The sequence below is a fragment of the Plodia interpunctella genome, chromosome 28, assembly GCF_027563975.2.
Source record: "Plodia interpunctella isolate USDA-ARS_2022_Savannah chromosome 28, ilPloInte3.2, whole genome shotgun sequence".
In the NCBI taxonomy this organism is placed as follows: Eukaryota; Metazoa; Arthropoda; class Insecta; order Lepidoptera; family Pyralidae; genus Plodia; species Plodia interpunctella.
The window spans coordinates 3,804,231-3,819,370 of record NC_071321.1 but is presented as its reverse complement, the minus strand read 5'-3'; the positions used below and the strand labels follow the sequence as shown (position 1 = coordinate 3,819,370).

The following is a 15,140-nucleotide window of genomic DNA, read 5'->3' as shown; positions in this document are numbered from 1 at the left end:
CTTTGTAATATCTAAGAAGAAAAATAAGGAAAAGAAAAGAAGAAAAGCTGCAAAATCATAAAAAGATATGTTAAGATTGTTTACATAATAAATAAATATATACGGACAAATCACACAGAGCTAGCCCCAAAGTAAGTTCGAGACTTGTGTTATCGGATACTAACTCAACGGTACTGAAATTTTAAAACAATACATTATCTAGATAAACATCCAAGACCCGGGCCAATCAGAAAAAGATCATTTTCTTCTCCGGACCTCTCGGATCAGAAGCAAGCACTTTACCACTGCGCCACCGAAGTCGTCGACATACCTAATAGGACTTGGGAAAAAAAAAACTTTACGACACATTTTACAAAAATGTTTAAGTAATACTTACAAGTATTTCTTATTCTCGTAGACGTCGGACAACCCTAATACGTGAGGGTGTTCTATCAGTTTCATAATTGCTATCTCCCTCTCCACCTATGCACAAAAAAAGATACATTATAATATAATACATTTTTCACTCGTAGCATAGCACATCTGTAGCTAAGACAATGTTACGACTACCGGACACTTTTTGTGGCGTGTGGTTCCGCCCTAGACCACTACATATCCTCCCGTGGATGTCGTACGAGGCGACTAAGGCCTTCAATTCAATTCAAAAATCTTTATTCAATTTAGGATAATTTATATCACATCACTTATTGACGTCAAAAAAAATTACTTAAACTAAGTCTACTGCCAGCTTCCATAGCGCCGGCGTAACAAACTTCACCGCAGCCTTTTCTCCAAGGACGTCAATTAACAAATATAGGTCTTATACATATATTAAAAATTAGGAGGACGAATTTACATCATTATTAAAAATGTCAAAATTTGAATGAATAAATAAAATAAAAGTTGTATTTCCAATAAAATTATTGAAAATTCCCTTTTTTTTTTTTTAAATAACAGTTTGTTTTCATAAAATAAGTGTTATCATAAAAACAAACTGTTATTTAAAAAAAAAAGGAAAACCACTTTTAAACTTTCGCATTGCATAATTATATATTAATCGACAGGTATTAAACGCGCACATACCTTATTTATTTCCCAAGCGTTTTGGATCTTGTTACAAAGGTCCGTGGTCACTGGGCGACTGACAGACCGACTGACTTTGTAACAAGTTTCGAAACGCCTGAGAAATAAAAAAGGTACTTAACTATGTGCGCGTATAGGTATAAAAAGGAAAACCCGCAAATCTAGAACCGACAGATCCTCAGATGAACAGATTAGGAACTGGACAGGACACTGTGTGTCCATAACATAACGATGAACTCGTGTACGGTTGTTTGTGTAATATTGAAATAAATCCTATATATCATGTATTGCATTATTAAAATAATTACCTTCATAAGAACAGACTCGCTCAGTTTCTCTCGGTTGATGATCTTTATAGCTACCTTCTTGCCCGTGACGCAGTGGACTCCCAGCTTTACTAGACCTGAAAACAATAAAACACCATTAGCACCCTTTAATCGTGTTATTCATCTATACTGTTACTATAAAGAGGTAAGCGTTTGTGAGTGTGTATGTTTGAGGCGGGTTATTTCCGAAATTACCGAACCGATTTCAAAAATTCTTTCACCATTGGAAAGGTGCATTATCCAAGATTGCTATAGGCTATATTTTATCTCATAATTCCCACGGGAGTGAAGCCCTGGGCAACCTCTATTCTGTACTATATTGTAAAAAGGTAAGCGTTTGTGAGTGGTAAGAGTGATGTTTGAGGCGTATAATTTCCGTAACTACCGAACCGATTTTTAAAATTCTTTCACCATTAGAAAGGTACATTATCCAAGATTCCCACGGGAGCGGAGCCCCGGGCAACATCTGGTTCAGTCATAATTTAAGAACGTCGTTCTTGTCGGTGGAGTTCCTTCCATCTCTACCCTCAGCCATCGTTTTAAACTACCTGTGGTATACTTGCGAGATTACGCGCCCCGTCCTCGCACGTAATTGTACATCACAGCCACATGACTGATGCTCCAACGTCTGTGCGTCTCGCCATCTCGTAAACAACTGAGCGCTTGCTCGCAGCGCTATGACTTATATCACAGTAGTGGAGGGGAAGTGAATATAGGCATACACCACACTACCTATCATACATAGGGAGTTTAATACGATAGCTGACTCACTACCTCCTATATTTGGCCCATATAAACCCTTCCTGGTTTTCCTGTTCCTCTTTTCGCTTCTATTATAAAAATAAAAGATTAAGAATTATTTATTTCTCGAATAGAATTACATGCATATAAAATAACAAATGACACATTTAACAAACAAAAACATGGCGCGACAATATGGAAAAAGAAATATTAAAATTAATTTGAATCAATAAATAGATCAATAAAATAAGCTAAATGCAATTCAGACTCTCATTATAGTAAAATAGAAAGCAAGTTAATCAGATTATCATGTTTCGTTTGACAAGCTCGGTGGCGCAGTTGTAAAGTGCTTGCCTCTGAACCGAGAGGTCTCGGGTTCGACCCCCGGTCGGGGCATGACGGAAAATGATCTTTTTCTGATTGGCCCGGGTCTTGGATGTTTATCTATATATGTATTTATTATAAAATATCGTTGAGTTAGTATCTCATAACACAAGTCTAGAACTTACTTTAGTGCTAGCTCAATCTGTGTGATTTGTCCTGATATATATTTATTTATGTCGCACAAGGTGGCCTAATATTTTTCCACGCCACAGCTTTGTAACTTTTAATAACGTTATTTCTTAATTTACTAGGTTTAATATTGTAAATTTTTGGTCACCCATCCAATGACCGAGCATTGCGGAAGTTGCTTAACCGCAACAATCTTGAGTTGTTCCAATGTTATACCTAAATTCCCATTGCGAAAAGACCTAATGACGGAAGTATACATGATTAGTTTATTCATATGAAATTTCGATTTGTCTGTTTGTCTATTGAGTAGACACCCGAAACTGTTTCGTATAAAAGTGTGTACAAAACACAGTATTCTCTGAACGCGGTGTGTCGAGTTCTATTTTTGGAAAATCTGAGCATTATATAGAGCTGTATAATTGTGAGTTTTGACATTTTGTATGAAAAAAAAGTACTTGCGAAAAGAGATTTTAGTACGAATTTTTTGTTTAGTTATCGAAACTCTTGAGACTCTCTCTGTCATCTTCGCGTGTTCCCGGTGCTTTCGGGGATGTGACGCCGTGAAACCCAGGATCGGAGTTGCCGCTGGACGGATTTCCCATACAAATGTAACACCAAAATACAGTTTCAAATCATCATGCAACATGAAAAACTCGTGACATGATGATGTGTGCCTTAGTCGCTTTATACGTTATCCACGGGAGTATGTAGTGATCCTATTTTAGGGCGGAACCACACGTCCGTTTTTACCATTTGTACTAAATTTCTAATTTAGTACAAATGGTAATTTGTAAAAGGACTGTTTCTTCGTGGTCTCGGGTCGTGGCCTCAGCAGTGTGTTGGTCTGCACTATAGCAGTACCAACACACTGCTGAGGGTGGTGTCAGAAAGTGTGGATAACCTTGAGTGCTGGGTATTCCTCTACATGTCCAATGCAATAACGCGTATTTAAAATTTTGTTTTAGTTGTTTAAATCTATTATGAATATAATTTATATTATTTAACTATAATTAATTAAATATAATTTAACTTTTTGTTATTTATATAGCGGTTCGTCTCGGTTTCGCCCGGGTAAAAACATAATAAATTATACCCCTAAATCTTCCTCAGGAATCACACTATCTATTGGTGAAAACCGTACGAAAATCCACAGCAGTAGTTTTTGAGTTTATCGCAAACAGACAGACGCGGTAGAGGATTTTGTTTCATAAAAATGTGCACAGTCTAAAATAAATAGTTTCATTCATTCATTCAAAATTACAAACGTAAATCTTTAAACTGTTGGTCGCGGAGAATCGAGACACAATAGATAAACAATTAAATCTAGTCGGTACTGGTTAGTAGGTGACGGGTTAAAGATTAGTTTTTTACACGCACCATGAGCTTTTGGGCTCACAACTGAGAATGACACGGTTGATAGAGAAAGACATGTGGTATTAAATGTCATATTAAAATTAACGTAATGTTAATCTGTGCACGGGAACGTTTTCCCGAGGGGCTACCATTATACACAAAAAGAACCCCGACATTGCGTCGACACGTCCTCGCTTTTTTCTTACACAAAGGTGACAGCATGTGGACGTTAAGTAACGTGCCACGTGTTTGTATATTTCGTGGTAGAACTTCAGGTTTCTTCCCAGCCAGTGAGCGTCGGAGCCCAGGGTCCGCTGTGGTATAATCAGCTCTATATTAATTCGAGAAGCAGACAGTGGCGACATAGCAAGACACAGACACAAGTTTTAGTGTTAGCTGTCGCGAAGTTGAGTGGACACGCTTGTCTTGCATCATAATGGTATATTTGTGGTGAGAATTTACATTTTTAAATCTGTTACATATTCTGATAAAATCGTTAATCTGACAGATAAACTAACTGCTACATAAATCCGTTTCCGTTCCTGATGTTTTATCCTGATATTTTATTTTGATATTCTTAATTTAAATCTAATTTGTATTTTAAATTGCAATGCCCGACAGGATTTACATTGTGCCTAGATTATAATGACTGAGGTCACTGAAGTTACTGAATTACCTTACTGTATATTGTAATAAGCAATAAATAATTTGAATTGAATTGAATTAAATCTGCCTGATCAGTCAACACTTGTGAAATATTTTTTAATTCTATCTGTTTGGTATATGATAATTAATTTAGACTTTCAGGTATTTTACCAGCAAACCGTGAAACCTATTAAGAAAATAATGCATTGTTTATGGTTAATAACTTTTGAGAACACAGGAATTTGGTGTATTCTTATTTATTACTAGTTTTTGCCCGCGGCTTGGCCCGGGTTTATGTTGTGCGTCCGCTCATAAATTGCGTCATTGTCAATATATCGGGTTCTAAGCCACTTATCGTGATGAAATCTTTAAGTTAGACTCATAAGATTTTAAGTTAGACCATACGCGTTTTTACATGACGCGCGAATAGCATACAGACAGACAAAAATACTAAAAAAAGTGGAAGAATCCCGGAGATCTGAGCTCCGTTGGTGTGGTGTCACACGACCGCGTGTGGATCTCGCATATTCGCGACAGTCTTCATGTCTGGGGATGACAAACTCCAGGAGTGCCGCCTGCGCTCGTACGGCCAGGTCGTGCGTAGACCGGCTAATTAAAAAAGTAGGACAGCTGACTATGGGCATAAGAAAGACTGACGATAGAAAATGTTCAAATAGAAGAGCAAGAGATACAGAATGCTACGAATGTTTTATATATTTGTTTTGTTAGTGATCATACCTAAAATTGACATACTTTTTCTCAGCTGTCTACTCCTATCGGCTGTGGTGTACGGAAGCCCGGTGGACACCTCATCATCGCTAGATGTGCTACCACCTGAACCAGTGCCCACCCTCGACAAAGAATTAGTTGGTTTCAGTAGAAATTTTGATATAAGTAAGTATTAATTTACGACCTCGGTGGCGCAGTGGTAAGGTTCTAGCCACTGAACTGAGAGGTCCCGGGTTCGATCCCCGGTCGGGTCATGATGGAAAATGATCTTTTTCTGATTGGCCCGGGTCTTGGATGTTTATCTATATATGTATTTGTTATAAAATATAGTATCGTTGAGTTAGTATCCCATAACACAAGTCTCGAACTTACTTTGGGGCTAGCTCAATCTGTGTGATTTGTTCTAATATATTTATTTATTATTAATTTGAGAAATCTAAATATAGGTATTTCGCGTGTGGTCTTTTTATAAAAGCAAAAATAAAGACACGTTACTAACGTCCACATGCTGTCTCTTTCTCCCATTCATCGTGTAAAAATTCATGGTAGATGGTCTCGATGTTTGTCTGTAATCAAATCTTGCAAATTAAATTGCATTGCTCGACGATGGCTAGGATCTGTCGTGCCGCGTCTATCTGTCAATTCGCTGTAAACTCGAAAAACTTCAGCGCGGATTTTCGTGCGGTTTTCAGCAATAGATAGTTTGATTCCAGAGGAACGTTTGGGTGTATAATTTATTATATTTTTACCCGAATAAGTTTTATAATATGTAAGTATTCTTAAGAAGGTCTTTCCTACCTTAGTTTGAAGTAAAAATTGGTGGTTATTTCAGATCCCCTAACCAATTACCTAATCCAGTCTCTGGCACAGGAGTCGGACCAGAAGAGAAGATATCAGAGGTACAGGGACCTACACGATCTGCAGATGTTTCGTTACTCATTGTTAAATAAAGAACTTGTTTAGTTTTTATTGTGAACATTTTTATTCATAATTCAAAATCAACGTAAGATGTCGTTTCAATAGTCTACGTTAATCGCACCAACTGGAAAAATGTGTACGACCGGTCGGATAAAGGAAGTCGGACCACGTGGCTATAAAGAATATTTTAATAGGCGTTTTTTTATAATTTTCTGTCTAGAATCAACAGAGTAAAAAGCAGATTTTGAAAAAAAAACACATTTTTTTGCCATTGCAATACCAAATATTGTCAAGATTGGTTGATACAAAGTGTTGCTGTAGGCTATAGCACACGCCAAAATCATATAACTATCGAGCTAAAAATAAAAGCGGAAAAAAAACACAGAAGAACCACCACAATCATAAACTATACGAGGCAGACCCTTACAATTGTAGGGTTGGTTGCCCTTACACATAAATTTATTACCTGTTTGGCCTTTCCCCAGGGTCTTCTCCAATCTGAAGGGCCCCACGTACTGATAGGCCTCCGTGGCCGTCGAAGCCCCTTCCATTTTCAAGTCCTTTTACGTATAGTCATAACTTTTCCACGCGTTCACTCATGACTTAGCGGCTACGGTTAAAAGTTCGAACATATTTGAATTTAGAATACTTTATTATCCAGCCAGTCGTCGCTCATGTTCAACGGTCAGTTTTAATTTCCGAATTTAGAACACTATTTGAATTTGGAACACTTTTTGGTTCCATAACGGACGGCCATTTTTTATTCGGGCGTGCTGAGTTTCCTGCCGGTTATTGTTAATTAGAAATTTTACTTGAATTTTTTTTTATTTCAATTAAGTTCTGTTATTGTTCCAATGCCTCTATTTTTTTGAAATGTTTAATTATTATCTATGTGTACTTGTACATCTATTGTATAAAACATAAATGGATAAATTTTCTGAGTAACGTTTAAGTAAGTACTTATTCTTATACACATACGAGTAATTTAAACGTTACTAACATTTACATATCTATACGTTACACTAAACTTATCCATTGTTATCAATAGGTATCTAAGCCTAAATGGTAAAAAAATTGTATCCTGTATTATTGTATGCAGAATTATGTGATAAATGTGATTCCAATCTATACTATTATTATAAAGAGGTAAGCGTTATAGTGAGTTTGTATATTTGCGGCGTGTAATCTCTGAAACTACCGAACCGATTGCAAAAATTCTTTCACCATTAGAAAGGTACATTATCCAAGATTGCTATAGGCTATATTTTATCTCAAAATTCCCAGGGGAGCGAAGCCCCGGCAACATCTAGTGTTTGATAAGTTCACTGGTTATAAATAAACATTATTAGCATGAGATTTTGCTAGAGTGTGAACGAATAGAAATTAATATGAAAAATGAATAGTTCCTTTTACGTACGATAAAGGCGATGTTATTTTTCCTGCGGTTTCTGGGCTCGGACGCTCAACGGCTGAGAAAGAAAACCTGAACACACTCAAATATTTCTCCATACCTATAGGTAAAAATCACGCGGGCGAAGCCGCGGCGCGAGGCTGTGAAAATCACGCGGGCGAAGCCGCGGGCAGAAGCTAGTGTACAATAAATCCAGCGTGACAATCCGGAATTATGATATTTTTTTCCTGTCGTTATCGCGTAAAAAGAGAACGTATAAACGCAATGACGAATACGTGTGCAGTGTTATTAGTACCAACGATTTCCAGGTTCGAATAAACAGCTCCAGCTGTTCTACCTACTTAGTATGATTGGATTAGGTTATATTTATACTATTATACGGATTTTGTTATGAATGCATCTAATTTAATTAACTGTGAGTGCTTGCTTAGATATAGATAGATAGATAAACTCTTTATTGCGCCATTCACAAAGGAGTTATAAGTTACAACAAGATATTCAAACATAATGAGTGCAAAGGCGGACTTATCGCTAATGCAATTTCTTCCAGCAACTTTTGGATGGAAAGAGACACAAGTAAACAAAGAGGATGCAGTAAACTTAACAATAATAAATAAATAGACAAAGATATAGGAGAAGAAGAAACATATAAACATACAGACAAGACTTTACTTGCTTCCTAAAAGATGACAGGGCTTAGTAAGAATATTTATAGAGCGAGTGAACTGTTTATATACCATTAGTAATAACAATTTTATTAGTGAGTTTTAGTAATTTAGTGAGTTTATGACAACCTCATAGTGTAGTGGAACCACGGCCGTCTGCTATCTGGAGTTAAGCGAGCAAATATTTGTCTCTATGTCACTTTTTATCTTACGGAAAGAGGGAAGTTTTAAGTTCAACGTGTCTGTGTATCTGTATGTCTGTCCGTAGCGTCGGTAGCAGCCGATGGGCTGAACCGATTTTGATCTATTTTTTTATTATTTAAAATATCGTTACTAAGCACCGCGCAATCGAAATATACCGTAACGTAAAAAACGGAAAATTCCTCAATTGGAAATGTTATGTGATGTAACCTACTTCTTCATAGTCGTATTCCTTATGATTGAGGGTCGTGGTCATTACGTGGATTAAAAAAAACACACACAACAACTCTCTTGGCAATAGTAATGGAATGGTTTGCCATTGCCTTCTCCATTTCACACACAAGTTAATAATCAACCAGTGTCTGCACACTGCTTGATTATTAACTTGTTTCCTCACAATGAAACCAAATGACATTTTAAATTTGCCGCTCCAGGCTCCAGCTCTGTTATTATAGAGAGGTAAGCGTTTGTGAGTTTGTATATTTGAGGCGGGGAATCTCCGAAACTACCGAACCGATTTCAAAAATTCTTTCACCATTAGAAAGGCAAATTATCCAAGATTGCTATAGGCTATACCATATCTCAAAATTCCCACGGGAGCGAAGCCCCGGGCAACATCTAGTAAATAAATAAATTGAGAGAGGCGTCGTCGATTCAAAACTACGCTTGCCTATACTACTACCCACCTACTATCAACTAATTCCTAGACCAAAGTTAATAATGAAACAAGTATATCAAAGACAAGGAGCTTGGTAATTCCCTCAGCTCTCTAGGGACGGAAAATAATTAGATTCTGGACCAATACAGCTTGCAGTCAATAACCTTACACGATAAAGACAATAAATCAAATTTTAATGATCAGTTTTTAATCATCATTACATAGTATAAAATAAAATAAAGTCTTTTCCCGCTGTCTGTCATTCAAATATTTAAAACGGATTTCGATGCTATTTTCTAAATAGATAGAGTGATTTAAGACGAAGGTTCTTAAACCTTTTTGTACATAATATTGGACCCGTATGAAGCAGAGGCGGGCGGCAGTCATTAGTAACTTATATATATATATATCCGCCACCACATATAGGCCCAGAGTTCAAAAGGTCCCAGGTTCGAATCCTACTCGTGCCACATGAGTTTCTATATCAATCTGACTCATGTATAGTAGTTTTCATCGGCCACCACTTGCTTCCGGTGAAGGGAAACATCGTGAGGGAAACCTGCACACTGGTTGATTATTATTAACTTGTGTGTGAAATGGAGAAGGCAATGGCAAACCACTCCATTAATAATGCCAAGAAAGTTGTTATGTGTGTTTAATTCCACGTAATGACCACGACCCTCAGCCATGAGGAATACGACTATGAAGAGATATAACAACTTGATAAGGATCGGTCAGCGTGGATGGAAGACCGTGGCCTATGCCCAGCAGTGGGTCACGGAGGGCTGCAGGTGATAATGATAAACTCTTTTCGACATAATAACTTGGCGATACAGTTCACTCAGTATTTTTGTTAAACGGACAGAGCTTCCTCGATTTACCTACTTCTGTGGTTAAATGTATCAGTGAAAATACGGAAATAACTAACTAACCCACACGTGGCACCTAGCAAACTCGATTACAAAGTCTAGTATATTAAAAAATAAGACCATATGCGATTTTCACGGCAACATTTATACGAGTATACAGTATACAGTAATTTCTCAAAAAAACACAAATTACAAGCATTTCGTAACGACCACTGCTGAGAAGAAATGCTGAGGGAAACTCATATAAACAGTGTTGGACCGTTGGTCTTGATAAATCTATTTAATAAAATAGATTTATTTATTTTATCTAGATTATAAATGTTCTTTACAATTTTCGCGAATGCACATGGTTAACGTCAGTAAATATTCTCGGTATAATTCCCGAGAATTTTGTTCCACGTCATTCCCGTATGTTTCCGATGAGAAAGTTTTGACGAAGGAAACTTCTTTATTTTGATGCCACTAATGTGTGTATTAATGAAAATTTGGCTTATTTGATTTTCAAAATGAAAATTTCGATTTTATTTGTATTTATCGGAACGCAGTTTGAAACAATTTTCTAAAAATTATATACATTTTTGGTGGTCTAAGACCCGCTTCCTGAAGGAGCTGGGCTGGCTGGAATGATCAGCGGCTCAGACTCCGCACGCAGAAAGGGCCCAGATACGAGGCCTAACTGCGGAAAACAGTCCTCGAGGGAAGTAAGTAGAAGTACACCTTACTTCTACTTACTTCCCTCGAGGACTAGACATTTATACTTTATAGCACTGTACCACTGGAGGCAACTATAATATGTATTGAACACGTTTTGTTTTTATTTACCTACCTACTTACCAGCATAGTAATTTCTTAACTAAACTCACCTTAGGTTCATAGCTAAATTAAATTTAAGTTCAAGTTTAATCAAAAAACAATTATATAATATTTTTTGACTGAACGCAGAGACGTAGCTACGAATCTAAGATAGATTTTGATAGTAACTAACATACAAAGTATAGAGCAAATTGTATACAAGATGGGAAAAATTATAGACAAATAATTTTGATAAATTATGCACACGTGTATTGTTTCTAAACATACCTACTGGTTTGATTATTGTGCTTATTAAAAAAATATAAATGGCGACTTCTGATTTCTATAAATAAAACGTCATAACCTGAGGCATAGACAAAAATAATTATAGAGTCGAATGTTTTTCTAATTTGAATTAGATACATAATCAGAAGTAGAACGTACCTATTCTGTTGTTTTTTTAACACTGGCCAATTAATTACTTTCTTTTTAACATGGATTAAGGAGGCGTTTAGTTTTCGTACATGGAAAATTGAGAAATTACGACAAATTTTCTTGGCGTCACTGTACATAGGTACCTAGTTACCTGTTTTAAAACAAATGATTACTTGTTTTATTCTACATAAAATTGTGCTAAACGCACTAAACCATTAATATTTATAGTATCAGAGGCATTGGAACTAAAACACTTAATTCACATTAGAAATTTCACACAAACTTTGAAGAAATATTTTCTCCGCATGAAAAAGCCGCACTTACTAAATTATTTAACCACTACACTAATAACAACACTGAATATAACACAGAATTCAGATTCTTCTTCTCATTGGAAAATCAATATATTATGCTCTGCATACATATTGACAGTCTTGGACGCGAGTTTAACACGATATTGAAAAGCAGACCACTTTGTATATTTAAAAACATTATTATTTTTATTTAATTGTGTAAAAAATTGTAAAGTATTACATAATATCTTGGGAGAAAATTATGTTTTTCGTGGCGAAAGTACGCGCGCGTTTTCGGGTTTCGTCGGCACCCTTCGGCGATTTTCGCTAGGGGGTGGAATGAGTGAGTCATTGCGGAGGGTGGTTTTGCGTTTCGTTTCACGCAAGGGTTAGAGGACTTCATTTGTTTTTTTTTTCATTCATTATTATGGGTTGTGGTACTTGTGGTGTAGACAGTTTTTGTAATACCTAAAAATGTATTAATAAAAATGTAAAAGTAACACAATACTATCATGTAAATAAGTTTTTTTTTTTTACATTTTGTATTGTGTGACCTAGTACATGTAGTAATTTTAATTCTAATACCGAATTTTACATGGTGATTTTTGTAAAATATTTTTTTCTTCAGAAGATTGCAAGCAAGTTTTTTTTCTTCTTTATTTTCCCTACATTTCATTTAGATTCTGAATTTAATTTGTATTTGTAAATTTGCCACCAAAATCCGCCATTTTGAATTTCCTCTGACGTCTCTTTCCGGCACATTGGTGTTGCCACTAACCAAAACGAATATAATACCTACTATTTGTACTACCTAATTACCTTACCTTCTATAACTAATATTATAAATGCAAATGAATGTAAGTTTTTTTATCCGCTACCTGTTCAAGCTCTATTTAATGAACCAATCTTCTTGAAGTTTTGCATATAATCTTGCTTGAAGTATGAATAAAGACATGGGGCACCTGTCATACCGGAAACAATATTGTGCCCGTGGAAAATTTACGTGGGCGAAGCCGCGATACTATACTGAGCGAGTCACTCCTTTGACAAACATTTTTAAAGTGCTCAGGTTCGTATCCTACTCGTGCCACATGAGTTTGTATACCAATCTGACTCGTATATAGTAGTTTCAGATAGAAATGGAGAAGGCAATGGCAAACCACTCCATTAATAATGCCAAGAAAGTTGTTGTGTGTGTTTCATTCCACGTAATGACCCTCAGACATGAGGAATACGACTATGAAGAAGAAGAGTTTTCATCGACAACGCTTGCTTCCGGTGAAGGAAAACATCGCGAGGAAACCTGCACACTGGTAGAAAGTTTAGTTCCCTAGTTTGTATGCGACTACCTGCCACTAGATGGCGGTAAGTCGTTGTAAAAGTCATGTCAAATGCCTGTAGGTGACTTGAATAAAATCTGACACCAGCAATAACACACTTGTTATTAATGATGATGACTTGCAATGTATGTGTATGTATTTCGGGTGGAATCTTTCAATTTTAAAGCATATCTTCAATTGATTAATCTGAAACGAGTTTTGATAACAGACAAATACATTATTATGATAAGAATGACCTGATGGTGCACCCGGGATAGGCTCCCGACGAGGGAACTCTATGGTTTACTGCACAACAATAAAAGCTTGTGTCAAAAATGTAATTTTTATTATTTATTGTAAGAAAAGAAATTGTTTATTTGAACATTTTTTTTTCTTTTAATATAGTTACTTAATCGAAACTAGCTTTTGTCACTGGCTTCGTTCGGGTCAATTTCCCACAGCCACAGTTCTATTTTCCGACATATAAAGTATGTATGTCCTTCTCCATACTTACAACGAATATGTATGCGAAATTTCAAGACTATTGATTGGGTGGATAAAGCGTGAAGAGGTAACAAACGAACTTACTTTCGATTGTATAATATTAGTTAGGATAGTACGTATAACCGTCTACCCCTCACATTCATTAGCAATGTTAATATCTGTTTGTCTGTATGTAAATAACAGGAATGTATTTGTAAAGTAATTTATTTTTTATCAATTAATCGAGGTATCGTCAACTGTTTATGAAAAAAGTATTAAAATTTACAATACAATACACAATACAATACTCTTTACTGCACCAAAAGCGAAATTTACAATAAAAATATATTTTATTCTTTCAAGAAAAAATGGTAATAGGTTTATTATACAAATAAGTCATTTTTTACATTGATACAAATAAGTCTTATTGCATTCAATGCGTGACAAAATACATATACGTGCAGTAAACCGCTGAAGTTAAACACAGAACTGCGGGCCTACCATGAAACGTAAAACACGTAGCATGTCATTGCGTCCACAAGTTCCGTCCTTGTTGCTCGAAATAAAGGAATATTATGTATCTCCTTTTATAAATTCACGGCACTGAGTCCGGTCCTTTGAGAGGCTTGCGTGGGGATATGGATCCAACACGTAGAGGCCCTTTGGAGAGTTTTGATGTTGTGTAGGTCTCCCGCCAAAACCCGCTCCCGGATATACCAATGAAATGATATGCCCATGAGCAGGTCTCGGCGGGAGTGTGAACTATTGCAGAATAATGGATAGAAGTACTGGTCTATATTATTATTGTTATTTTTCCAAAAGGAATTCTCAGGTCGAGCCTGGTATATTTGGTGAAAAGCACGGGCATTTTGCCAAGTGCAAACACACGTTATGGTTTACGATGAGGAGGATGAGGAGATCAGATATATTTAGGTAGGTCTAATTGATTTAATCCATTGAAAATATCTAAAGGTATAACGCCTGTAGTGGAGACAATAATGGGAACTATTGATACTAGATTTATCTTCCACATTCTCTTAACTTCTTCCTGCAATTCTGTATATTCTTCTTCTATAGTTGATTGTATATTATGAGTATTGGGAACTGCGATGTCTATAATATATACGTGTTTATTGTGTTTATCTACAAGGGTGATGTCGGGCCTGTTGTTATTTTTATTATTTTTCTATATATATATATATATAGCGCGCGTTTAACATCTAACGCGGGCCGTGGCCAAGCGATAGAAGAAGAAGAATAATATTAAATGGAATAGGCAGAGGAAACGCTAGCTGAGGTTAAAAAATTTTTCTTGTGATTCGGCAGGTGGTCAGTATGGTAGCTTTTTGTATGAGTTGTAGAATATTCGGGGGCATGTTCAGTGTATTTCTACTGTGCGTTAATGATTTTGGTATGATTCCTGTAGCTGACAATACAATAGGTATAATATGAACTATTTTTGCTTTCCATTCCATTCTCGATGGCTAAATCTTGATATTTGTTTAGTTTTTCTGATATTGTTTTTGGAATATTGTGTGAATTTGATCACCATCATGGGGTGCCATCTTCGAATTGAAGTTTGAAGGTCAGCATACGGAAACCCTCGGGGCTTTGGGCCGCTATTTATAGCAATATCAATGATCTGTATCTGTTTCTTTATCATGAACTGTAATATCCAGTCTATTATATAGTGTACCTACAGTTTTATCTGTTAATATTGTTCTACT

At 36.2% G+C, this 15,140-nt stretch overlaps 1 protein-coding gene and 1 long non-coding RNA gene across 9 annotated transcripts in view; one reads left to right on the top strand and one right to left on the bottom strand.

The window, feature by feature from the left end:
• sff (sugar-free frosting) overlaps nt 1-11,923 on the bottom strand; it is a 47,435-nt gene extending 35,512 nt beyond the window's left edge. For 4 of the 8 annotated variants that reach the window (XM_053765892.1, XM_053765896.1, XM_053765897.1 and 1 more), the window contains exons 1-4: nt 11,643-11,923; nt 6,754-7,069; nt 1,371-1,465; nt 377-462 (exon numbers count right to left, since the gene is read on the bottom strand). In XM_053765892.1, the coding sequence (XP_053621867.1) occupies nt 377-462; nt 1,371-1,465; nt 6,754-6,838 (266 nt within the window). In that variant the 5' untranslated portion in view covers nt 6,839-7,069; nt 11,643-11,923. The other 4 variants (XM_053765894.1, XM_053765893.1, XM_053765895.1 and 1 more) reach the window with 4 other exon arrangements.
• Nucleotides 4,284-6,338, top strand: LOC135309995 (uncharacterized). The gene is made up of 3 exons (XR_010370272.1): nt 4,284-4,445; nt 5,404-5,534; nt 6,202-6,338. It is a non-coding gene; the product is annotated as an uncharacterized LOC135309995 (long non-coding RNA).
• Nucleotides 11,924-15,140: the final 3,217 nt, after the last annotated feature.